This window comes from Ornithodoros turicata, chromosome 2 (assembly GCF_037126465.1).
Source record: "Ornithodoros turicata isolate Travis chromosome 2, ASM3712646v1, whole genome shotgun sequence".
NCBI lineage: Eukaryota > Metazoa > Arthropoda > Arachnida > Ixodida > Argasidae > Ornithodoros > Ornithodoros turicata.
Window position 1 is genome coordinate 40,248,243 of NC_088202.1, and position 25,791 is coordinate 40,274,033.

The window sequence follows — 25,791 nt, forward strand, 5'->3', positions numbered from 1 at the left end:
GGTGCTATTGATACCATAGGGTGTTATCGAGTCTGTTTTATTTTTATTTTTTTCTGCACAGCAACCGGCCCGTACTTAGAGGTGCACATATTGGTCAAACATGCATTCCTCGTGATTCATAGTCACAAAATACCGCATAATGTAACATTATTTTTGCTTCGCATAGTTTACTCAGATAACATTTTCACTAAACGTGTGCACAGACTGCTACTATAAATCGTGTGCGTAATACATGGTGCTGTTCCAGGAAAGTTTTTTTTCCTAAAAGTACATGGTATACAACGTAATACGTGCTTGGCATTCGGGGAGAAATCGGGTTTAACCCGAAAAAGTCAGACGTATACCCTAAATATAATATCTGAAACAAACGAAACTGTTTGAAAGGTTGTGGCGACATTCAGCGACAGAACAACGACAACAATGTTACACTGGAAGACTGAGCAGCCAAGTCAATCTCTGAACGGAAAGAACAAACGTGTATTTCTCGACGATCGTATACTACTAACGGGGCTTGGGCCGGAAAGGAGATGCTATGACATGCAACAAGCCGTGCAACAAGACATGCAACAAGCCGTGTAGATAGTAGGCTTCAACGTCAGTCTTTCCTTCCTCTTTTTCTCCTACCGAAATCACCCCCTTAATCATCTTCCACACCATACAAAATGTTCTACTTTCGAAATCTTTGAGCATTCAGTCTGGTGACTTCAACATCATATCGATTCAACGTCACGTATAGACGTCCTGTCACGTCCTGCGACGTAAACACCGATTTCATTCGCGCCGTGACTTCAGAAGAGCGCCGACTTCGCACACTTTCTCCAGGAACAAAAAAGAAACTGGATCAGCCAACAACCCTTCCTGAATCGTGAGTTGTCACGTATGCCTCCGAGTAGTAACTGTACTCGGGAGATTCCCCAGCAACTGCCACTCTTGCAGTGGCTGCAGTTCGGCCTCCGAACCACCGTACGTACGCCGTCGGCAAATGTGCACAGGTAAGCAGCTGTGACGACTGCTGCTTCCGCGATACATTATTCAGCCTGAAGGCCGTCAATGCCCACCTTATACTTTCTCTTTGAGCTCCGTGCTCGAAGGCACGCGTCTATGAAGTGCACCGCAGTGGAAATTGCTCGTTCATGAATTTCAACTGTGCATTCTGTGAAAATGGTGACGTCGAGTGACTGGGACTTCGGCAAGCTTTGAACCTACACTGCATTTACAGCGTTAGAGAGCGCACATAAGCATGAATTGGCTGATGGTGAGTACGGGCTTCTTGATACTTGGAGTGTGAAACTGTGGCGCGTGTGGACAACAACAACAGATAAATTAATGATGACGAATGGGGAATGGCCGGTCTCTGTGACACAGTCGGTAGCGTGTCCGCCTACTGATCCCAAGATCGCGGGTTCAGACCCGGGAGAGGACAGCGGCAACTTGGTGGAAGGGTACAAGTTGCTCAGACACGCCGTCTTCCGCGAGGGACGTTAAATGTGCAGTGCCGTGTGTCGAGATTTCGGCGCACGTTAAAGAACCCTCAGGTGGGCAAAATTAATCCACAGACCCGACCACTGTGGCGTCGCTCATGATCACAGTTGTCTCGCGACATAAAGCCCCGAATAATTATGGGGAATGTAACGACGCTGTCGTTGCTGGTGCTTTTACGGGAAAGCAAAATTAGAAAATGCTAATGCGTGGCGCATGAAGGGAATTGCCTCAGGACGAGAGCCGCCGACATTTCGAACAGAGACTGTTCTACAGCCCTGTTCGAAATGTCGGCGGCTCTCGTCCTGACTGAGGCAATCCCCTTCGTACTTCCTTACCCGTTCGATAGATTTCTACCCGTCTACAGGGACTGTTCTTCTTCTTCCCCAGAAGAAGAACAGTCTCTGTTCGAAATGTCGGCGGCTCTCGTCCTGACTGAGGCAATTCCCTTCGTACTTCCTCACCCGTTCGATAGATTTCTACCCGTCTACAGGGACTGTTCTTCTTCTTCCCCAGAAGGCATTCTCCTTCTTCTTCCATATCATCTTAATCATCTTCTTCTTCCCCAGAAGAAGAACAGTCTCTGTTCGAAATGTCGGCGGCTCTTGTCCTGACTGAGGCAATTCCCTTCGTACTTCCTTACCCGTTCGATAGGTTTCTACCCGTCTACTAATGCGTGGTGTGTGTGTGTTTGTGTCGTGTGTACCTCATGTTCCGAACGGTGTTCCTCTTTCCCCTCAACTCAAGGAAATGTTACATTATCCTCAAACTAGCTCGCTTGCATGCTACGTTAATGTTCAGCGTGACTAAAATGCTGTGTTCTTCGGTGTCCTCTACCAGTCCAATAGGACACTATCAGAGTGCTTTACACGTAACCTTATGCCTGATAACTATACGTATCCCTTGCGTTTCTCGCCATGCCCCATTATTATTCGATGGATGCCCTATTAGATGCCTATATAGGGATGGGTGGACGAATGGATGGATGCCCTGTTATAGCTCCGTTGATTATTAGGGCAAAAGTATGCGTTTCGGAAGGCTTTCCAACTTGCCATGAGACGTGACAAGGAAAAGGCATTCCACAAATTGATTGGGATGCAGCAAAATATTGCGGTAATTTTGAACGTCGCATATCCCCAGAAGTATCTATTGACTGTAGGAATTGAGCAAAGAGAAACCGTATCAAAACACACACGTTGATACGTTCTGCTACAGACAGTCAGACACACACAAGGTCTCTCGCCAAATTTTCGTAAAAGAGCGATATATCAGAAAAACAGTCTTGGCAAACCGTTTCCCACCGGACGTAACGCTAAGGAACAAACCTCTACAGTGATTGTATCCGACGCACGTGAAGTTATTTTTCTCGGACAGCTCTCAACGTTACGGGTATTATGAACGCAGAGCTCTGTATGAACGACGGCTCTCTCGCCATCCAACGGACGAAGTCTTATTTCCGTAGATTCCACCGGCTTTTCCAACAGCTCTCGTGCAGGAACACAGCCGTCCTGTCTTCTCCTCATAATAGGCCGCCGCCACAGGAATGACCACCGCAGTGTTGCAGGCAGTCATCTCAGGGTTCCGCGATACGAAAACAAAGCAAATGACGGAAAGCAACGAGAGGTGCAGTCAGGGCCGGCTCTAGGCATATGCGGCTGGTGCGGACGCACCGGGCCCCGCGCTTCACACAGATATCACGGACAAAAGGGGGAAAAATAGCGCTCCCAAAGCACCAGACCAACACGCTATCCAGAACGCTACGGACTTGCCACATGGTGTGAAGGTGTTTCCGTCATTTTTGTGTTAGGCCCTGCATCGGTTCGCAGCACGGGGTCCCGCGCTTCCCTTGAGACGGCCCTGAGTGCAGTTCATTGCAACGCAAACAAGCGGAACGGCGCCCGCGCGCTCTCGTCCCGCGTGAGGAATAGTATTCGCTCCCACCGTTGCTAAACGATTTGTTAAAAGTGTCGTCTATCGGGCACCTCCTTTGCATATCTATCTAGCACGGCTCTAGAACGACAGCAATAATAAAAAAAAGAACGACGTACACTTCACTGATATCATTGAGTACGCTCACATTACACGACACTTAACAAAAAGAGTATCACGTTCAACGCTGCACCACAGACGCAACAGGCGTCTGCTACTCTACTACGTCGAGAGCGCGCATAGAGAACGTGCAGGCCACACACACACACACACACGTCCCTATTAGACCTACTTGAACCACAGCACAAACAGCCGACCTACGATAGTGGCGTCACAGAGCTCCCCAGAGCCGCTTCTTTCCTCCGTGAGGCTTTAAAGTGGAACGAATAGACGATAACATTGTCCGCATCAGAGGTACTCAACAAGCTTTATCGGGTCGTTATCCGGTCATCTTGGCATCTTCACAGCAGCACCTAACGGTACACGGAGAAGGTGTCGCCCTTGTCTTCTGTGCCATGTCCAGTGATCGTACGCATTTGTTGGTGCCGTGCCCCAAACGTAAATCGAGTCATGATATGTCAAGGAGTCGCAAGCGGAAACGGGATTCCTTGGGATTACCCGATACCCTCGTCGATGACAGCGTGCTCAGTAAAAGCACATTGTGGGACTACGTCCGATTCGCAGGTGCGTACAATCATCTGTACGTATCCCTTGACACAAAGGTATACGATGATGGGATAACTTCAGTGCAAAGTAAGGGGTGATTTCCTAGGCATTTATACTTTTCAACAGGTAAGAAAGCTTGACAACGATCGCTGCATTAAACGAGTCCTTTTTTTCCCCCGACGCGGTTCGCTCGTCGATTTCTAACGTGCGACGTGTACACGACTGCATCGACAACTTTTATAGTGAGTTGCTGCACAAAATTTGCGTACTGGATAGCACGAAACAATATCGAAATACTCAGGGTGGGGGTACGCAGATTTCACACACTCTAGGAGAGAGAGAGATACATGATGACGATGATATGGGGATGACTTTCCGCTCATTGAGCAGAATGCTACCCCACACTCTAGGAATGACCCATATAAGCGTAAGAATTCGGGGACTAAATGAACGACAACGACATGGGACATGTGTGTCTGTGTTCATTCGTGCCTTGTCGTTGCCATTCTTAAAGATTGCACTGAAAGGTTTTTACTGCTTTTAACCAGTGATGATGTTTCCTATATTAGAAATCCCCACTAACGTGGATAAGGAAGAGCATTTTGCATATTATTTTCCACGATGTGTTTTGTCAACTGAATTTTTTTCTCGGCTTCCTCGCGGTGCTTCATCTCCTGCATCTTCATCCTCGTCCTGTTGTGCTTGCCAGAGCGCACAGTACGCATAATGGGTGCAGTGTTCGCACCTAGCGTTTACGCTCTACTGTACTGGCAGTCAACTTTCGCTAGATGCTGGCTATGTAACGGAATTTCAGCGTTATCTCAATATAGCTCTCGCCAGCGTCTGTTATTATCACCCGCTGTACGATCAGCTCTGGTAGCAAATACTGCCTTCGTGAAAGGCAGCCAGCTGTCTATCTCAGCTGCTCATGTGGATGATAGATAAGAATTCGGGGAATATAGAACTTCTGCCTCCCGGACACCAAACCAACTATGCCGCGTATTGAACTTCATAGTGTGACATGTACAAGAAGAGCTGGAATGTCAGCATCAATTCCCCACGAAGTCTGCCCAGCACGCACGATCCCCCTAGCAGCATGCCGCCGCGAGGCAGGCAGAACGTTCGGCAAGACACATATTGGGAGAGAAACAAGCTTAAACAAGGTTCGATAAAAATGTGTGGCATTATAACGTACCAGCTTATTGATCGACTGAAATGGCAGCTGAAGAAACACCGCAATTCTTTGTCGTTACCTTTCTATTATTTCGAGAAATTTTAGCAACGCAAGATATCGGAATCATAAGGAAACGCAATACACTGTAATTACATGGACATTATAGTGAGTTTTAGTATATCGTACGCAAAGGTGACAGCGTACGATAAACTTACTATTATGTATACCATCTATGAACGAAGTGTTCTACCCGATGTGTATATCGCTGTTTTTCCTCAAGCCTAAGCAATCGATCTTCCATGAGGTTGCCGCACCGCTGTCGTTTTTGCATAAATCTCCTTAACTTCTCATAATTCACATACTCTAAGAAGAAAGAAGAAATTTGGGGTGTAATTACAGCTGCTATCCCCTAGATTGCAACTGGTTCCCCCAAAAATTGGTCCCCAAACCCCGAAACTGCAAAATGGCCTGATCTGATGATTATGGCAATGCATTTAGTTCTCGAACTGACATTGCTCTCTCTCTCTTTTTTTCTTTTTGAGTGTGCATCGCTAATTTAGCTGCCAATTTATAATTCGGAACTGCACTCCACTTCGAGCATTAAAACGTTGTCGCGGCAATGGCAAAGCAACATCTGCAGCACGCACAAAAGTAATGCAGACGAGGACAGACTGAGAAGAATTGTATGTGTCTCCGCGCAGCGGCGCAGCATGGTTTTTCATAAAGCGAAACACTCGTTGATCGTAGCGTGACATACAATCTTATCTTTTGGTTGCGAAGTCTTGAAGAATGATTTGTGGCAAATGTCCATCAAGCCACGTGGTACGACAAATGCCCCTAAACTTATCTGTGTTGATATAAGGGAGCGGGTTTGTGCAACCCTACAGATGGCAGATGCTTCGCAATGGCTCACGTCAGATTGAGTGTCGTGTACGCACCTCAATGCGTCAACAACGACGGTGTTGTCGTCAGGATTTTTCGACGTAAGTTACTCAGCAGAGGGCTGATCAAATGTGGTGATTTTTAAAGTAACGTCTAGTACAGTGCTGGACAAAAGTATACGGAACAGGCTCCAGCGCATTCCTTCCTCAGAGTGATACGCTAGCAGCGAACGGGGCCGTAAGGACTTACAGACATGTGCCTAGATAACCCAGTCACCTGTTTGCAAGTCCGTACGGTACCGTTCGCTGCTAGCCTGTCGCTCTGAGGGAAGAATGCGCCGGAGCGTGTTCTGTACACTTTTCTCCAGCACTGTACAAGCGTACCTATAATTATTTGGGGCATGCACGTATACTAAGGCACATTCAGCATTAGAGAGAACTAGCAACTCTGTTGAGCAAAGCAGTAGTTCTGTGATGATACATTCCGGCGTGCAGAAACGTTTTCGTGTGAGGTTGCTACCAATCAAGAAAATGCCGCACTCTAGTATCCTCAAGCAATGGAAGAGAGAACTGTTAAAAGACTTGGCCAAATGAAGCAATATCGACCGTACCTATATAACATTGGGAACAGTGCTCGGAGCTAAGTCACACAAGAGAAATATTTTTTTTAAAAATCGCGCTTTTCTTTTCCAGTGTGCATTGCGACGCATGTCGAGTCTTGATCGTTTCGCTACGGGCTATTTACAAAGACCCTGGAATCTCGTGCACTATTCAAAATGAATCGACATTCAAGTGCCACAGAATCATCGATGGCGTGAGGATGTTACAAAGAGGGTTTCTCGCTTTCGGCTGTTCTACCTTTTTGGGACCTCTCGGAACGAGGCAAAAATGAGCGCAAGACCACCACCACAGTAACAATCAACTTAATATAACAACGGTGGGCGGTACAGTCCACTTTCCATGAATGCACAGTCGTTTTCAATACCCCGTAATACTTACCAAGCGCTACACAGGTAGCAATCGAAGGGTCGCTGTCAATCATAAATTCATAAAGGGTCACTGTCACACTGTGCGACAGCACAGTCAAGTGATCTAAAAACAGTGTACAGACAAAGTTTTCAGTGGAACACTTTACAGCAATAGATGACGAGTAAAACATGTGGCGACACGAGTGCGACACCCGACATGCACGAAGATTGCACAACAATGTGAGCTCCATTGGATAAAGTGGAGTATTTCTTACCCCACTAGCGCAAGTAGGAGACCCGTGAGCTTCCACAGGACATATTGGTTCGCAAGGCAGGTCACCCATTCCATTCTAATGCCATTCCGAGGAATGGAGATTTGTGATAATCCCATTCCTTTGAATTCCTCTGAATGAAAAGGTATATGGTCAATTCGCTATGGCAACCCCATTACATTCCTTTAATTCCATCATAAAAGAAAAGGGACCGGTAACTGTACTGGGTAGCCCAGCAGTGCTAGAGGAGACTGACATTGCCCAGCACGGAAAAAGCACACAGACAAGGTTATTTCGCTCTTGACCGTGTGCAGGTGCGGTGCGTGTATGCAAAGGGCGTGAGGGCAGAAACCAGCGGGTTGAAACCAAAACTACCTCCGGAGCACCCAGACCATTCCATTCCAATTCGATTCCTGCGAACTAATTCCATTCCCATTCCATTCCCATTCCATTCCTATAGGGCAGTTTCCGCCATTCCATTCCAATTCCATTCCGAGCTCTGATAAATCTGGAATGATTCCGGAATCATTTCAACTCCGGAGTGGCAACTCGGTAACCCTGGCAGCTACTCTCTTAAGTGTCTGTGGTTCCAACTTCGCAAGTGCCAGCTGTAACGCCTCGCACCGTAATCTCGGTCCGTAGTTGTAACCTCGGACGTGTCTTCCGGGTGTAAACTTCTGCAGCATACGTGCACATAATGGCGATATGACATACATCAACGCATGGGGATATGTGAAACAGAAGCTGTAGTCGCGGAACCTTTCGCCCATCACACGTAGAGCGGTGACTCACTAGAAATATTAGCAACAGGTAGGTTTTGCTTCTCTCAAGCACTGCTCCCCCCGTGTACTGGTATAAGGGTGATGCAGAAAAGGCAAAAGGCGAAGGTCGCCGGGAATCAAACGGAAGGTAGTTCGCCTTGCTTGAGCATATTTATATAACAGCTCCCGAACGGAAGGTAGTAATCATAAATTAGCATAGAACATGTATAGAATACAACATAAATATAGGTTAGTATGTCGTAGCAAACTTGTCAATGCTTTCTTCATCTTTTTCATGTAGCATTGTATGCCAATCCTCCGTATAGCGTAACTGCATTCACATCAGATATCACAAAGAGAGTGTTCACTCATACCGTGGAAATCGTTGATCAAACGCTCAGTTACAAAACGCCCTTCTGAGAGACTTTGCGTGTCAGAAACGGACGTACACAGTGTGTTTCAGTTAAATCCCCGGGTTAAATAATTCGCGAACGAGTGCATCAATCGAAGAACATGATGGCAGTTGATGTTCTGAGGCTGGAACACATAGAGAGGACAAATACATACAAAGCCTCAAGTGCCTAAGAAATTAATGATGAAAGAAGGAAGTTACTGAGTCCTACTCCTTTTCAGTGACTTCCTTCTTTCGCCTATCGAACAACTTTCTTTTTTACAAGTATCTATCCGATACCGTCTACGAGCTGCGCACCGTGCGAATAAGTGGGAGGCGCTCATTATTTAAATAAAAATTCAAATGAGTTTCGCGAAAAAAACATTACTTCTAAAGCAGGGCGCCGTCGGCATTAGAATGGGTACTACCCCTTTCGGGACCTTCTGTGGACACCTCTTATAGAGAAAAATCTGCCACCGAAGCGAGTCATTCGCTGCAGTAATTAATTGGTTTCGGTTTACATATTTTTGTCGCGGCTGGTCGCGGTGAAGCGCAAAAGGACGCTCTTCCACTGCCTTATATCCACCAATGAATTAAGTCCTTACACCAATGAATTACACCAATTACGTCCCTTTGCGCTTCGCCGCGACCAGCCGCGACAAAAATATGTAAACCGAAACCAATTAATTACTGCAGCGAATGACTCGCTTCGGTGGCAGATTTTTCTCTAAGAGGTGTCCACAGAAGGTCCCGAAAGGGGTAGTACCCATTCTAATGCCGACGGCGCCCTGCTTTAGAAGTAATGTTTTTTTCGCGAAACTCATTTGAATTTTTATTTAAATAATGAGCGCCTCCCACTCATTCGCACGGTGCGCAGCTCGTAGGTGGTATCGGACAGATACTTGTAAAAAAGAAAGTTATTCGATTGGTGCACCCTTTCGCGAATCATTTAGCCCAGGGATTTAACTAAAACACCCTGTATACCCACCAAGGTATCTTGTGGGGTCTGTTCGACATGTCGCTGTCTGGTTTGCTGGCTACCTACTTTCCGTTCTATGCTTATTGAATAACGAAGTTAATGGCGCATACGTGCATGAAAAAATTGTGCTAATCTGAGGCGCCTGCCGTTTCGCCAATCAATATGAGCCTCTTTTTTTTTTTTTTTTCAATGAAGCGAGATTATCCTATGTAGGAACACCTCTTACGACAACGTCATCCGATAAGCAACATAACATCCAGTAACGTGCCTGACGTGTAAAAGGCACATAGCTAACGGAAGCGACAATGGATAATTCTGGAAATGAGATAGCGCGGTCTTACGAACCGGAGAAGTTGAAATGGTAAGGTGCCTGTAAAGCTGTATCACCCACATGAATTTAACGTATGTGGTGAAGCCCGTTTCAGGGGGGACATTGCCAAAATACACGCGCGCTGTACGTGTTATGCACTAGCAAACGTTAAATGCGGGACAGTTTTTTTTTTTTATGTACACAGTCAATCAGTGAAGTACAATTAATACTGTTATCATTTGTGAAAGATGAAGCAGATCACGCTCCACATATTGCGTCAAAAGGCTGACTCGTGTGGCATAATCAGCGGCATTAGTATAATTACGTTAACTTTTTGTCTCGTAAACGCGTCCGTACTTAATTTATTTCTTAATCAATATTTAAACATCACCCAGAGCTCTTACTAGCTTTAGAGGAGCGGAAGAGTTACGTGATGGGCTATGTTACATAATCTGAAAAGCCGACGGTACCGCCACGGGTTTCTGTCGCGTCAAATGCACCTGGCATACATCGTAATGCCTCCACTGATGCGCTGTTTAAAACTGGCTGCACGATTCACGAAAATGCACTTGTGGGATCGCTATGTACAGTATTACCTCGTGCATGCTACTTTCTGTCCTTCCTGTTGCAAGCCTGATGGTGTCTAAGATGTGAACACCTTGAGCTTTACCAAGCACATACTGACGTTTTCATACAACACATGAAACTTGTATCTACATTAACCTGTGTGTTTGTGAGCGAATCTTTAATTGGACACGAAAACGTCAAACACTCAAACGATCCTAGCTTACACTTTTCGTTAACTTCAATTCCCACGCGTTCTGGTTCGGTCGTACAGGTGTGTTTCAGATCAATACACGAGACGGAATTAAACGTGAACATTTCGCGTTCCTCGACCCCAGTTTTGCGATCACCGACGGTTGAAAAAGCAACGCTCTGCACGCAGCATTTGCTCTCCAATCTCCCGACAGAATGGAAAGAACGTACGATTTCTCCGGCAACGTCAAGCGCAAAGAGCAGCAGGGTTTCATGGTTTCACGTTGCGCTGCGGCAAAGCGACTGCGCAGGACGCCTCGCGGATGCACAACGTGGCGAGAGGCGTCAGCTGTTCTTCACGTGTGTTACTCCGCCGTCGCAGAGGGCGCCCTCTCGCTCACCTCCGCAACTCACCGTCGACAGTCCGTTTTCCACGCGCTTCTCTCCATGCCGGTGCGCTGGAGGCGCTCTGTCAGAAATATCTCTCTCTAGGTACTCGGCTTGCATCCAACGTCTCTTAGACGTCAGCTTCAATCGTCTCGTCTCCGATCCAACGCATGAATGAATGTCCTGGTGTTTGTCGTCTGCTGTGGTCTGTTTCTGCATCGGCGGATGCGTCGATGCCGGTGCGGTGTGCGCACGGGACATACTGCCGTTGCTCTCCCACCTTTCTGAGCTTCACCTTTCAACAGTGCGACGAAAACCCATCACGAGGGCTTCGTAACAGCGATAAGTGCCGTTCCCGTTGACTCTGTACAAAAAGCCAGCTCCGGTATCGACAGCAAGATGCCTCCCCTGAACATTAGTGAGTATTATACGCTCTGTCATTGCTCGAATCAAGTTGAGTTTGCCGGACGGCCAACAAATTCGAAACACCGTTCACCCGGTTTTTGAATCTGTGGTAGTTTTGCTGGAAGTTAAACCTCAGAGCATATCGCCCTCAGTTGTTTTCTGGAAAATCGATGGTGATGCAATGTGTGAGGAGAAGGGCTCACGTACCTCAACGTGGTCCACTAGCCCATATTTACTTGACTATTTTTTTTTTTTTAATCTTGAACCCAGCTCTAGCCAACTTCCACAGAGAACGTTATTAGACATTTCGAACAGATATGACGTCGTTTAAGCGGTGCTCGAACTGGGGTTTCCCTCTATGCCGCTACAGAACAGCTGGCGTTGATGACTAATAATATCTGTCTCGGTTGTTTACCCGGTTCGTATAGTGCGCATGTTCCTCAGTGTGTGTGTCTTCGAGAACACCAGCGTGATACTTTCATGCCGCCATTTTTTTTCTTTTTTTGCTAGAAAAAAAGTTTTAGTATAGACATTTTCAATGCACGCAGATTCTATCGCACGACTGTGGCTTACTGAATCCACCTTGCCCCGAACAGCACGCGGAAAGTGAGTCGCGAATCGGAAAGTGTGACGGAGCGCGACAGTGAGCGAGGAACTGCAGTGATGTGTAGGACAATTCGAATACCGCATTATTTATTTTACATTTGTTTTCAATTTCATTTGCCCCCTTTGTGTACTGCAGGGCGATCACGATAAACGTATCATTCTGTCCGGCTCAAGTGGGGGACGTATATATACGGTTGTGAAATACCGTTCCAATCTTCAGAGTACAAACAACTAACCGCATGTGTTGACACAAGCGTTATCGTGATAAAATAGAGCGGGCCGTAAACCTATACGCGGGGGAGATCTTAATTCTTGTTGAGATAAGCAGTCCAGAAACTGCTGTTTCACAGTTCGTGTAGAGAGTCTTTTATTGCGCACCAGATAGGGACACCTTAAAATCGCCATTAAAAACTCTTCTTTCGTCTGGCCTTTGCATCTCACACAGAGTCGGACGTTATAGCGTCCGCGCATGGGTACCCTTCGGAAACATGCCCGACGTCAACGGAGGTCCTCGTACGTACGACAACTCTTTTTCTTTTCACAATTGTTTTAATGCAAGACATTCGCTACTCCTGCCATGCTTTTATCGAATGTATCGCGGGGATCTTCACTCTCGGTTGACGGAACAAGTGCGGAGTTTCTTCGTTTTTATTTTTATTTCGCGCACTTCATCCTTCATCTCCTCTCGATGGTATGTCCCTGTACATGGACAGCCTCGGTCATCGTGGCCAGATGGGCGTCTGTCGGAGCCACTTTCCGTGGCGCCACTCCAGTCATCAGAGGGTCCAAATTTATGCATGCCGAGAAAAAGCTCTGGTAGCTGTGACTTCCATGTATGTCATTGCTGGTCGATGCCCACGAAGTAGGTCAGATCGCAGATGAAACCCAGATTGCTTAATGATTTGCTAACCATATATTTAAAGGGTTGGTATCATTGGTTTGTATGCGCGGGCCTGTTGCACGGAAGTGCCCAAAATGAGTTTCGCACAATGTGCTACCTCTGCTGTATCCGGAGTGATGTAATTGCGCAAAACCAATCGGAGTTATTGCTAATAAGAGATCAACAAGTGTTGGAGTAGACAGACCAGACCCCGTTGAGACTAACATCTCCATATTTTTATATGTAAAACATATAAAATATATCATTTGTTTTACATATAATGAGCCCCAAATTACGCGTCCTGGAGTAGCCAGTATCGAGTAGTTTGGGACTAACATGTCCATTTTTATTTTACCAATCAATCAATCAATCAATCAATCTCCATATTTTTATTTCCCTTCTAAACAGAACTACTTATTTCGTGCTAATTATTAACCTGCAACGATGACAATGTATAGTGAAATGATTACATGGAAGTGACTGCTGTTATGAAATGTCACCGCTGTTCCCATGTGGCGTAGAACTTTCACGTTGACCATCAACAGGCACATTAATGGTTAGAGCAGGGTACACGAAATAGGTATGGCTATTTCCTACGAAGCGGCTTTTTTTAATGTTAAATATATCGTGAGGCCTCTTTTTTATACTCGTTGACCTTGATGTTGGCGGACAAAATAATTATAATAAAAATGCTTTGGCTTGTGCAGTGCAGTCCGTGAAAATTGGGGCTTGGGTTCACGTGAACAGAGATGACGAGCTTTCGATATAGTGATCGCTGCCCGGTCCTGCTTCTTCTTCCTCGTCCTCCCTCTCTTGCCTTCGTCCACCAAGGGAGATTAGCAAGGGCTAAACGGGCCTGGTTCTGCAAATTCTCCTCCTTGTTTTCGCTGCGGATCCGTGGGAGAACGCTTTTATGCGTTGCCGTACTTCAACTGTTTGTTCCTTCCTATCGCGCAACCCTTTGGCGTGGCATCTTTTCTCGGAAATGAGTGTAGCTCTGGTAGCTTGTCTCAGTCTCGGCGTTTCTACTTGGATCCTTTCCATTAGATAGAAGCCTTGCGTGTCACTCGCCGGTGGACGGAACCACTTTTTGGAAGATATGTTTATTTCAGCGCGAGCCGCCTTGCGAAAACGGGGTTAGATGCGTGAGTTCTTGTGAAAGGACCCTCCGAGGTCGACGGAGGGAACGGAGGGAGCCCTAGTCAGTGACGCAGAAGGCTGCAGCTGCGGAGTTCATCGTTTCGCGCAACCGGGAAATCAGCTGTTGGCAACGCGCACTCTTCAGGGTGGCTCCCGCACGAGGGAAAGGGAAAAAAGAATGAAACAGCAAGTGCTGCTGACGTCACCTGGCCGTCGCGGATTCCACTGATGCGTGCTTGTCGGCCGACTCTTCCGAGATAAATTACATGTTCGCCGCGACTCACCGTTATAGACGACATATTTGCTCGCAGTGGATGCGTTTAAAGCTTTCGCATTTCCGGTTACCAATTTCGAGTTTGCGAATTTCCAGTTCTGTTTGCAAGCTTGTTTGTATATATGCTACTTTGAGATATAGAATATACAAATTGCTTGGCTGAATAACACCGCTACCAACTTCACCACATTGATATGTTGGCTTATTTAACTCGTACAATTAATGCAGTTTGTATTGTTTTTGTGCAGCACACTTCCGTGCTAGTAGTTAATTTCAGATTAAGTATAAACCTTGGGTATTTGAACTGTACTGGGTATTGTGAATACACGCATAAATATAGATATATGTGTATGATTATGTAATTATTGCATACATTCTGTGCGTTCTGTTACTACATATAAACAATGTAGTGACAGCTTTGCTTTCCTACGCTTTCACCTGGTTCATTTGCGAACGTCTATCTCAATATCCTTGAGACGTCCCCCTAAAGTTGCGCACGTCGCAGATGTCCCGCACGTCTTCTGAACGGTGCATGGATATCCACAATAGGCTGGTCATACCTCGTAGAGCCCAGGGACAACCCCCGGATATCGAGCGAGGGACTGTGACAATACGAACTGAATAACAGCCCGGCGCGTACCACGAGATATTACAGCATTTATATTGTACACGCATGTGCATCAATTTCCACCGAGCTTGCATGTCAGGCCCCTTTATATGATGAGTTAGTGGTGGCCGACGGCAGACGGTGTTCGCGCTGTGTAAGACAACAAAAAATGTTACTTTATTTCAATAAAACGTGTTATACGTTTTTCATTAAACATATTTGTGTACGCGCACATTAAAGCCTTTTATGGAGTGCATATAACAAAATTGGAGTTGCACAGCCTTCTATGCCTGTTCTAGTAGTGGGGCCCAAAGATATTGCCACCTGATAAAGGGGCAGTTAATAAACGTCCCAAGTTTGTCTGTAAGCGATATCAAGGGGACGTTCCTAGGGTATTCAACTAGTGCCGAATTCCTGGCCTCCTGTGTATGCCCCTGAGACCTGCAGGTTGGTCCCTGGGATGTCCACGCGTTCAGAACAGGATATCCTACGAACGTAAGTAAGACGCAGCTTGGTACTGGTAACAACCCATCAATGCAGAGCAGCAGGTGCTAATTTTTTTGTGACCAGCCTCTCTGTCTAACCTTTTTTACATACCCCCCCCCCCCCCCCCCACACACACACAAGACCCTATGAATCGCAATGTACAATACTAACGTGATCCTTGCATTTGTTGATATAGTCGTGTACAAACTGAGAACAGCAATGCAAACTGTGCTGGCACGGTCTTCTACCGCCTATATTAATTTCATGCAAGCTATTACGTTGGAGGGGGCATGCACGTGTCACACATGCTGGTGTCATTTAAATGGTTTATAGAGTCAGGAAATATCACAAACATGCCTCTGCAACAATCAAATGTGGCCGTTGTTGGGTTGAACTATAGTAGTGATCTAGCAATCTTACCCCAAGCAGCACACAGCTTGGCCCAACACTGGCTCGATATTGGCAACACTGGTCCAATATTGGGCCAGTATTTCTGAAATCTAGTCTATAATGGGCCGAGATGCTGCGCTGCTTGGTGTGGATCTCTTGTACCTTATACCACAACTATCTCACTCACCGCCAAATTTGGAGACAGGACACGCCCCTTCCGGAAGCTTCCTTCACACATCCATTGTCCCTAAATGTCCCGTTGTAGACGAGAGGGAAATTGCCAGCTCATGAGACGCGCAGCTGCAATCATTAATTTGTTGCTCATGTAAGTCGTGGCCACCTCACCACGTGTTCCATTGGCCTTGAATACGCAGCTTTCACGTTCCGTCGCAATGCACATTCGACCACTGCTTTACCGGCGCGGCGTAGCGACATGTGAGCCTGAACAGCTGCTCGAACAAAGAACTGATGATGCAACGTGAAACGCTCCCCTTGTGTCGAACAGTGTTCAACTAGCGGTTGCAGATTCTGGATGCAAATCTGGATCTTGTCGACCATCCTCGGCCCTTGGGACACCGCGGCCGACTCCAGTGCGACCTTACGTCATGTGGTTGACTTCTGTGAGGCGACAGGCCTAAAGGACTCATTATGACCCCAGCAGCGCCCTCGGACATTCCCACCATCACGATCACGTTCAGCATCGCCATCGCCACTTCGATCATTCCCGTCATCTCTCATCGTCATTACTCATCATTGTCACCACACATATTAGACCCCTAGCTATGGGGTACCGTTCCACTCCTAGAGTGGAAAACCTCCCCGCTTCATCATCACAATATATATGTTGTTGTTTTGGATGCAAAGCACGAAACGCAATCACAATTAACGGTTGTATCTCGTACACTCACTCAGTGTACGAGAGATGAATGCTATCCGAGCGAGCTGTCGTTCTGTAGTAACGTGATGCTTCTGGGATGATGCAATTCAACGTAAGGATTACTGAGGAACGTAAATTAACGAGGTCATTTTCGGGAGTTTTAAAGGACGTGGTGCAACGTCATTTTCCCTGATTAGTGCGAGGAGGTTTCGAAAGTTGTAGGAACAACAATGAGATTATTTGCGCCTCTGAGGGAGTGCGGGAATTCCTTTTCGAGCCAAGTAGAGATTTGCGTTCTGCAGCAAATTGTAGAATTTGCTGTAATGCTGACTTCCGCAACGTACAGTGGCGTCAGAGTCAGCAAAGACAGTCACTTTTAAAGAACCCTCCACCTGCTCAATACCGCACTAGTGCGCTGCAATCTAGCGCAGTTGAAAACCACAGGCACGCTACTGAAGTGCTCAACAGTCCCGCCTTGTTCGGGTAGAGGCTCTCGTAGCCGCATCCGAACTCCACGCTTGCAGGTATTTCATCTGCTTCGCGCTCCCGACCGCAAAATTCAAAGAAAAACGGCCCATACGTTCACAAGAAATAAAGCGCATCACCACTGCAGCGCCCTCTGTCGAATCTCGTATGAGTGGTTGTCAAAAGCGTGTAAGCTGTATTTCTTGCCAGTGTCAACGTGTACTTAGCCAAATCTCTCAACGTCGTATTGGACAAACGTTTCAGTTAGCAAATATGCACTTGGCCCTTCATTCGTGCGAATTTTGATCACAGACCCGCAAAAGACACGAATACCCGCGGTTCGTGCTTACAGGAGAGTTTAAAGTGCAAACGTGCATCCACTTTTCGTTCACATTGAGAATTATTTGTTTTTCCACCTCAGCATCGCTAAAACGCTATGCAAGTTGGTCAGCTGCCTGCGCACCTCCCTAGTTTCCCACTCTCCCCTATTGCGAGTGCGGCGCGACCCCATTGGTCCCTCTCCCAAATAAGGGTGAAACAGCTCAAGTTTACAAGGTGCGCTGTTTCATCTGTGGACCCATGCCCATGTATTGCTGCCTTGCGAGTGGACAGACACCTAGTCACGTCATGTCCCGAAGCTTTTCCCTCTCTCCCGCGCGGAGGCAGACTGCCGTAGCGTAATTCATACATCGGCTCAGAACGCATTAATTCGTGGCTTTACGTCGTCATACAACTATGTCGACTCGGAACAGAACACGTCACCGCTATCTTCTCTTGTATGGAACTTACCGTGTAGTATTCACACGAGGGGCATCCTCGCGGAAGATTCTAGTGGAAGAAAAAGCAGAAAACTTCTCACGGGGCCGAAGTTCCGCCCCGCGTTACGTTGAGCATTCAGTGGTGTAATCAGGGCCTGCGAGAGAAACTACGGGGATTTTAAATGCCCCGGGGATGAGTCATGCCCGGGCCCCTTCCTCGCGTCTCGATAACATAGTCTAAGTATTTCTTCTTTTTATGATTACGACAGGCCTTGGGTCCCACGGGCCCCAGAAGTGGCCCGGGCCCCGGGTCGCCAGCCCCGGGTGTAATACACACTACAATTACCATTATTATTCACACGGTGCCGGAATATAAGGAGTGGCGTATCGTACGCTTAGCAGACGACACTTAGCAGATGACACCGTCAGCGTCTTTTCTTGTCGTCTGCTACGGAATATCTTGTGGCCCTGTTGGGGGATATTTCCCACTGCAGTGTACGTGAAGACACGACGTTGAGCGCTCGTGCTCACGTGACAGCAGAAAGCTATGACGTTTTCCGCATCTTCAGCAGGAGTATTCTGAGAAATGTCGCTCGCAGAAGTGACGCTCACTTTAAATATCAACTAGAAGGGACCAGGCTATTTTTCTCCCTCGATCTCCTTTCGATGTGACTCATGACAATCCCACCTTTTTGTCTTGTGAGACTATACGTCACGATTGCAGCCGGCTGTTGTTCAGTCGGAACACGATCTATCCATTTTAAACCCTGGGAGACAGCTGCTACGCCTGTGCGTGCGCCTCGAAAAGCGATGTCATCCGCTGCAGACAATGGCCCTGTGCACGGCAATACGACGTTTGTTTGACATTACTCGTTTTTCGTCGGCAGCTTTCGGGAGGCTTCAACTTCCCCCAAAGGTTCTGGGTTGGTTTTAAGTTGATCAGGTGGAGTTTTCGCCCGTCACATCGGTTGGGTACTGAATAGGGATCAGAGATACGAACGTGGATGGCGCTGATGCGCTTTCTTTCCTGTTTCGTATATCCAGCAAAGTACGAATACAGCTGATACATACGCGCATTAATGTTTTGTAATCTTGCGAGTTCTATTCAAGCAGTTAGGTAGATGAAAAAGCAGTGGAATCGAGGTCTGCACTCTAAGAAAAAAGGTAGAATTTCCTACCCAAAGTTGCAGCAGGACAGTGCTTCTACCATTTCGTGCCAATCGACACGCGACTTCTCCCCCGCGGGTATAAGCGGCGTCGTCCCTTTCCCTTGCTCCTCTCTCTCACGTTTGCTCTAAGAGAAAACGGTAGAATTTCCTACCCAAGCTGGTAGAACGACAGATTCTACTCTGTAGTTTGTTTCTACTCTGCAGTTATACCCAAAAAGTAAAACTGGTTGGAGTAGAAATGTGGTTGCAATGCAACTCTACCGAAATGGGTAGAAAATCATACCTTTTTTTCTTAGAGTGATGGAGCATGGCTTCCACTGTACTCGTAGACGCAGAAGGTCATTTTGTCCACTCCTCTCCACCCTTATTGGCAGTTTTTGTTGTCCAGCGTAGCGCAAAGTGTAGGAACAAAAACATGCAAGATAGCGAACGAAAAAGTATGCGAAGATGATCGTGGAATTATTTATAGGTTTGCTGGCATGCGTACGTGTTTCGACCGCTTTGTTTCTCCCATGCTCAAATCAGGAGGTCAAACTGCGGAAATGGGATGCCGTCCAGTCACAAATGAGGTGCTCTTTTTACGTGTCAAATGCGTGCCGCTTGTTATAAAAAAGAGAAAAGCGAATCTTCTCTGGCTACAACTTAGTGTCCCATCTTGCCGCAACGGTGCGCGATGATAGCAAAACTTCACAGGCAGGGAACGAGGGGGGAGGGAAAGCACGGGAGCAAAAATGCTGACGTTCATTTCGAATGCGCATAAGGAAACAAAGCGCTGTGCTTTCTACGAAGAGCTGAAAGCATGAGCGTGTACGTTGTTCCGACAGACGGGACGCAGACGTTGAAACATCCACGGTCTGCGCCGCTGGAGTTTCCTTAGCGCAACCGTAGCGCCACCTCACCCCCTAGTGCTCATTCTTCAAAGTTCTCCCATGTACTGGAGGTCGTTGCCCATGATGCATGCTGAGCGAGCGCGAAAAATTGAAAGATAAATACTTATGCAAGAAGAACGAGAGAAAGGGAGATTGAACTGCTAATTAACATTACAATTAACATAACAGCTTAGGCAACTTATTTTGAAGCAGGACACTTGCAAGAGGAAAATGTGTTTTGCAGTAGCGGCGAACATTAAATACCGACAAAAGGCAATTTGCTTCGCAGTTTACCTAATCAATTTTCATAATTAGTATTGCCACGTGAGTGTTCACCTTTTCTTGTAGCGTGGTATACGTAAAACATGAGCCTTTCTCATTTGCGTAGATACGGGAGCATGTTATTCGCTGTTACTTATTGGAGTTGGAATTAGGAAAGAAAAATATGGAGATGGTGGATCCTACAAAACGCAGGAGCCGGCTACTCCAAATCAGTTGAAAATAAAAATCAGTAAGTCTAAAAAGTTAGAGGCGCTGCAATGTCCCCAGGTGACGCATTGTTTCTTAGACTTAGCTTCTATCTTCTTTTGCAATACGGATCGTTCACTGGAACTTTCTCTGGTCGCAGCTCCTAAAACGAACAACATATTGGAGCAGCATAATTGGAGATGAGCACCAGTGACGGCGTACCTGCTCTTACCCGTGCAGGTTTGCTGGTAGAAGTTGAATGTCGCTGAGGGTCGCGGCTAAAATACGGGTGTACCCGCAATGCGTCCGCGGGTAGTGCGGGTAAGCCAGCGTTACCCGCCGCATCCCATCCTTTCGCAATCCAAAACTTTGATGAGAACCGTGACTGTATCTAGACGTCGACAGATGGAGTGGGAAAGAATTGAAGATCAGTAGGGTTAGTACGCGGCCTGGGCCAACTTCGAAATAACTGTTTCGGCATCTGCCTAGCGAAAAACCTGCGGAAGACCTCAGGGCGCGCAGCTGGACCTGACCCTGCCTGTCTTTAGTGTGCCCACCCACGAATGGACACTGTATAACCACACGGCCATGCAGCTTGTCCAACGAATTCCTCAACAACAGCAACAACAACTTTATTTGATGATGATGATTGGGGACGAATTCTTCAAATAAAAAGAGTAGCGTGGCATTCATGGAATGTTATCATGACATCGAACAATCAGATATAGAATTCGCAGCGGTCAGGAGGGGGGGCATATGTAAAGTTAAAATACGGGGAGAGGTTGGTCGCAGTTAGGAGGACTTGCTACTCCGCATTCATTTGCTATGGCGTTCTACAGCAAGCAGTATAGCCACTGAAACAGATGCATGACTGGGACACGGGTGATGTCACAGTCAAAGAGTCACAGTCACAGCGAGTCGCTGTCAAGGCAGTCAAAGACGAGAAATACGGCCCGTGTCCGTCAGGAATTTTCGGGCTCAGGAGAGCAGGTGTATGTACATAGATCTTATACGAAGCGTGTTCCACCACCATGACAACAGTTACATGGTCATGATGACATGAGGTGTTCTTCTTTGAAATCGATTTTAAAACAAAAGCAAAAATAGAACAGTGCTGAGTCAAAACTAATGTGAAAAGACGACACACAGACGCTTGCACTGAACTTCCACCGACCAACTCGTCACATTTTTTTGGATGTTCTACCAATCGGCCCACAGTTTAACCTTGAGGTGTTCAACCACGCGAAAGCTATCAATATTTTTTTTTTCGCAGTGACTTACTTACCACTACTACTAACTATTGCTATTTATGACCGGACTGCCTACAAAAATATAGGAGAGGAATAAGCACCATATTTGCATTTGCTTGCAACGGAGGCGACGAACACTTTTTTGACGTCGAATACGTCCTCCAGATCGTTCATATGTAGCTGAGACTTAAGAGATTTCACGACGTTTTGTCGTTGGGTTTAATTAATTATAACGTAATAATATTATTAATTAATGCAATTAATAAAATAGATAAATTAAAAATCACCAAAGTAAATTCTACGCCCAAAACCTTTACCAGCCCCACAATTTTTAATTTTAATTTTTCTTCCTTTCGTCTCATTCCAGCAATGCTAGTTGTGTAACTGTCCATAAAATGGCGCTTCCCTGGTCGATAGCGGCCGCGCTGGTTTTCGTGCTTTGCAGTGCGGCGAAAAATCGAGCGCGAGAAACAGTGCCCGTTCCACGAATGTACCGAGCGGATGAGTAACATGCATGGCAGTGGAGCTCGAGCGGAAACATAAACGCGCGAAGGGACCGCGGGCTGGGTCGATTGTTTCCAGGCGTTATTTCTTTTTCAACTCGCAACTATTGCCCGGGACAGTGACTCGATGCCAGAGTTACTTGCATGGTTGCCGCTTCTCGGATTGCATCTGCTTGCAAGGTTACTTAACGCACAGAACACAGCGTATATACATGTCGCGGGGCTCGTCTTTCGAAGCTGACCACTGCGATAAAGTTTGGGGCTGTTGCATGACAACTTATATGTCACATATTGTATAGATAGAACCTGAAGTTCTAGGGTTTATCGCGATTCTTCTCCGAATTGAAGGTTGCCTCTTTAGGGTGAAACCCGATTTTTATCCGGTAAGCTGCCCTCACTGAGACGTCTATAGGAATGCACGCTATCTTGTTTGGCAGCAAATGCAGTTACATCACCGTTTGTACCAAATCAGTACGGTTAATTTGAGTAGCTGAGCCTGGTTCATCCCCGAATTTAGCATACTGGAAGTTTTTCCACCCGAATTCGCACGAATTTATAGCACACGTTTATTTACCCGATTTTTACTCCCGAATTTAGAAAAATATCTCCTGAAAACTTCAAGCTCTATGTATAGACGACCTGAGCCTCTTCGTCATCGATTACGTTTCGCCACCGCTCAAAGCGTGCAGGTGGGCATTATCAGCTTTATCAGCATATCAGCTGACGCATTTTTACCCGCTTCTTGCCAACCGCAGCGAAATATAACCTCGAACTGGTGTTCTCGTGACGTCACATGTTTGTAAATTCGCAGTGTGTGAAACCATGTGTTGTGAAAACAAACTGTGTGATTCGACATGTGTGAAACCATGCACCGTTTTCCAGCCAGCCTCACACCCAGCGCTTTTGCAGCCAGCCACAAGCCAGAGAGGAGGAAAATGATACCAGGGTGGAAACACACGGCCCGTGTGCTTCCCTTCTCTCTGGCTTGTGAGGTAAACTGTTTTCAACGTGCTTCCCCCGGCTAGACGTCGCCGCCCCTTCAGTATGGCGGCGTCCACGAGAAAACGGTGCGTACTAAATTACACAAAGAAACGGTTATAACATCCAATAAGAAAACACTATTCCTTCTTATTAAATGCGATCAAATGAAGTCTTTTTCTTTTTCTTCACTAGACCTGGAGTAGCTTGTCCCGCAGTGAGCGGGCTCACATCTCCTTTTTGTTTTTGCTCCTATCATTTTTAACAATTTTAGGGTACACTCTTTCTGCCACATGAAATACGCGCGCGCGCACACACACACACACATTGGATGATGATGAGGTGGGTGATTCACCGCCGCTTGGCGGTACACTGCCCTATTGGTTGTTCACTGGGAACGGATGAGGGAATGATGATGGGGGAGCACTTTCAGAGACCCGTCGCCAGACCGGTGGAGCGCAAGAACTCCGCAAGAAGACGAAGGCCTTGCACGCAATATACATTTCTTTCACTCATGTTCGTTCAACAATGGTGACTTCCTGGACTTAAAGGTCCAATCGATAGGTGGGACAAATTATGCAAATCATGATACTCACTTCATCTGTCACACGTTTATACGTAGAATGGAAGTGCCTCATGACGAGATGCAGCTGATATTTCGGACAGAGACTGTTTTTTCTTCGTGGCTCTGTTCGAAATAAGGGCGGCTCTCGTCCTGAGGCACTTCCCTCCATCTTCCTTACTGGTTCGCTGGATTTTCGACCCTTCTATATATACGTAGAAGCATTTTAAGTATGAGTAAGCACCATTATATAGGTTTATGAATAATTAATTTCAGTACAGTCAGCGTGAAGTATCACGCACGGTAATCATGTTGTGCATTGCGCTCAGGCACACACCGGCTTAAAGGTCACCCGGCACCGAACTCCTTAAACAAACTTAAACTGCTAAGAACAAAAACACGGAACCACTGAGAGGGCCGAAACGTCAGCCCCTGAATTCTATAACTTGCCCTGGCATTTAAAAAAAAAGAAAACAGAAAAAAATAGGGGGGGGGGGAGAAACAGACGCAGGTTAGTCTAACCTCATGCAATGATAATTGCCGTGTGTGTGTGTGTGTATGGGGGATATGTTTAATGCTGATAGAAAAAAAAAAGGGAAAGGTTAGCCATGATGTAGACTTGCTATTCCGAAAAGCAAACACACACAAACACTTACCATTTATATATTAATAACCTCAAGACAAGGCATTGCAGAGCGAGCGGATTATGACAATTAAAATTTGCAGAAATTACGCATGTGTCCTTGAGAGACAAAGTGATAACCTACGAACGGCGCCTTCTTGACTCTGCAAGATGTCACCGAGTACGCAGGATCGGAACCTGAAAAGGGTACTTCACCTTGGGCAGTTGCGCACTACGGAGAAGCTCACTTACTTGCGCTTGTGTCTTTTCTGTTTTTTGTTTTTGCTTTTCTCTCACTCTTGTGTTTGTTTTGCTGAAACACAAAAGACTGATAATGAAATGAATGAAAGGCTCACTCTTCCCCTGCAGGTTGTTGCTGCCTCTCAAGTTCCGAACGTGTCGACATGACAGAAATGCGCGTTGAATGATGCAGTTTCACTCCGATGAGTGCGCTGGGAAAACCCGCTCGCCGTTTTCATCGTATAACAATACTTGTATTTTTCTTTTTTTCTTTCATTTTTTCATTTTTCATATTTTTGTAATTTTCATGTATAACAAGTCCCGCGTGCGCCTATACTCTACATTCTGCGAAGTTATTGTTCAGCGGACAGATTAAATTTTTGTTTCCTTTCTCTTTGCGTTTACGTTAACCCCCGAAGTTTACATCCGAAAGAGAGCACGCAAGTCTCTCTTACTTCAGGACGGAACGGCATGGGGTAACTTCGTCAATGCTCCTGGTGGTTACCGTGGTACAGGGAGCATCCCAATGAAGACTACTTAGGGATGCTCGCATGTTTTCTGTGGTGGGTAGTTCTCTTGGACTACCCAAATCCCACAGCAAGAGGGTTAGCACCCCCCCCCCCCCCCTCTCCTGTGCCATCATCGTCTCTCCCCTCCACCTTTCACCCTCCCCTCCACCTTTCACCCTCCCCTGGGTGCACCGAGCCGCCACTCCAGAGCAGGCTGACCGCACCTTCCCCCTACATTACCCCACCACCACCACCAAACTTAGGACGGAGCGTCACAAAGCGAAGCTTTACAGCAAAATTTGGTGCGGTTACGCAAAAAAGAGAAGACTGAGAAGGAGGCGGTACACAGGGGTGCTTCAACGCATGTTCGTCGCGTTATATTCACTGTTATCCTCGCGTGCCGGCTTCGTAGGCACGACTGACGGGGCAGGCTCTCGAGCTGACGGCTGACTGCCGAAGAAAGCGAGAGAGCGGGGGCGGAGGAGGGTATCGACGGGAATCACGTGGCCGGCCCTTGGTAACAGTGCAGTTCTCCTCCGTCCTCTGGCGTTCGAAAACAACAGCTGGAGAAGCCGGCGCTTCTTTCTTTTTTTTTTTGCCGTGGCACGGTGGCCTTCTCACGCTGTTTGCAGCGTTTTCACCAAAAGCGACGCACATGTATCGAGAGCGCAGGGTTCCACGGGGTTGAAGTAAGGAGGAGGCGTTTTATCACGCAGGGTTCTTTTGTGCGCTCGCACATTATTGCTGCGAGGTGACGCGCGTGTAGCAACAGCTCCACCA

The 25,791-nt window shown here is 46.8% G+C and overlaps 1 protein-coding gene across 5 annotated transcripts in view; it reads left to right on the top strand.

Moving 5' to 3' along the window:
- Window positions 1-963: 963 nt before the first annotated feature.
- LOC135385315 (uncharacterized) overlaps window positions 964-25,791 on the top strand; it is a 56,362-nt gene continuing 31,534 nt past the window's right edge. Inside the window, exon 1 of one of the 5 annotated variants that reach the window (XM_064614559.1) lies at window positions 964-1,255. Coding sequence is in view for 4 of the 5 variants with exons in the window: in XM_064614553.1 (XP_064470623.1) it covers window positions 3,924-4,092 (169 nt within the window). In the remaining variant the exon portion in view is untranslated. Of the gene's footprint in view, window positions 1,256-3,879; window positions 4,093-6,152; window positions 6,232-10,953; window positions 11,372-12,437; window positions 12,478-25,791 lie in introns of those variants that run through there. The other 4 variants (XM_064614553.1, XM_064614555.1, XM_064614558.1 and 1 more) reach the window with 4 other exon arrangements.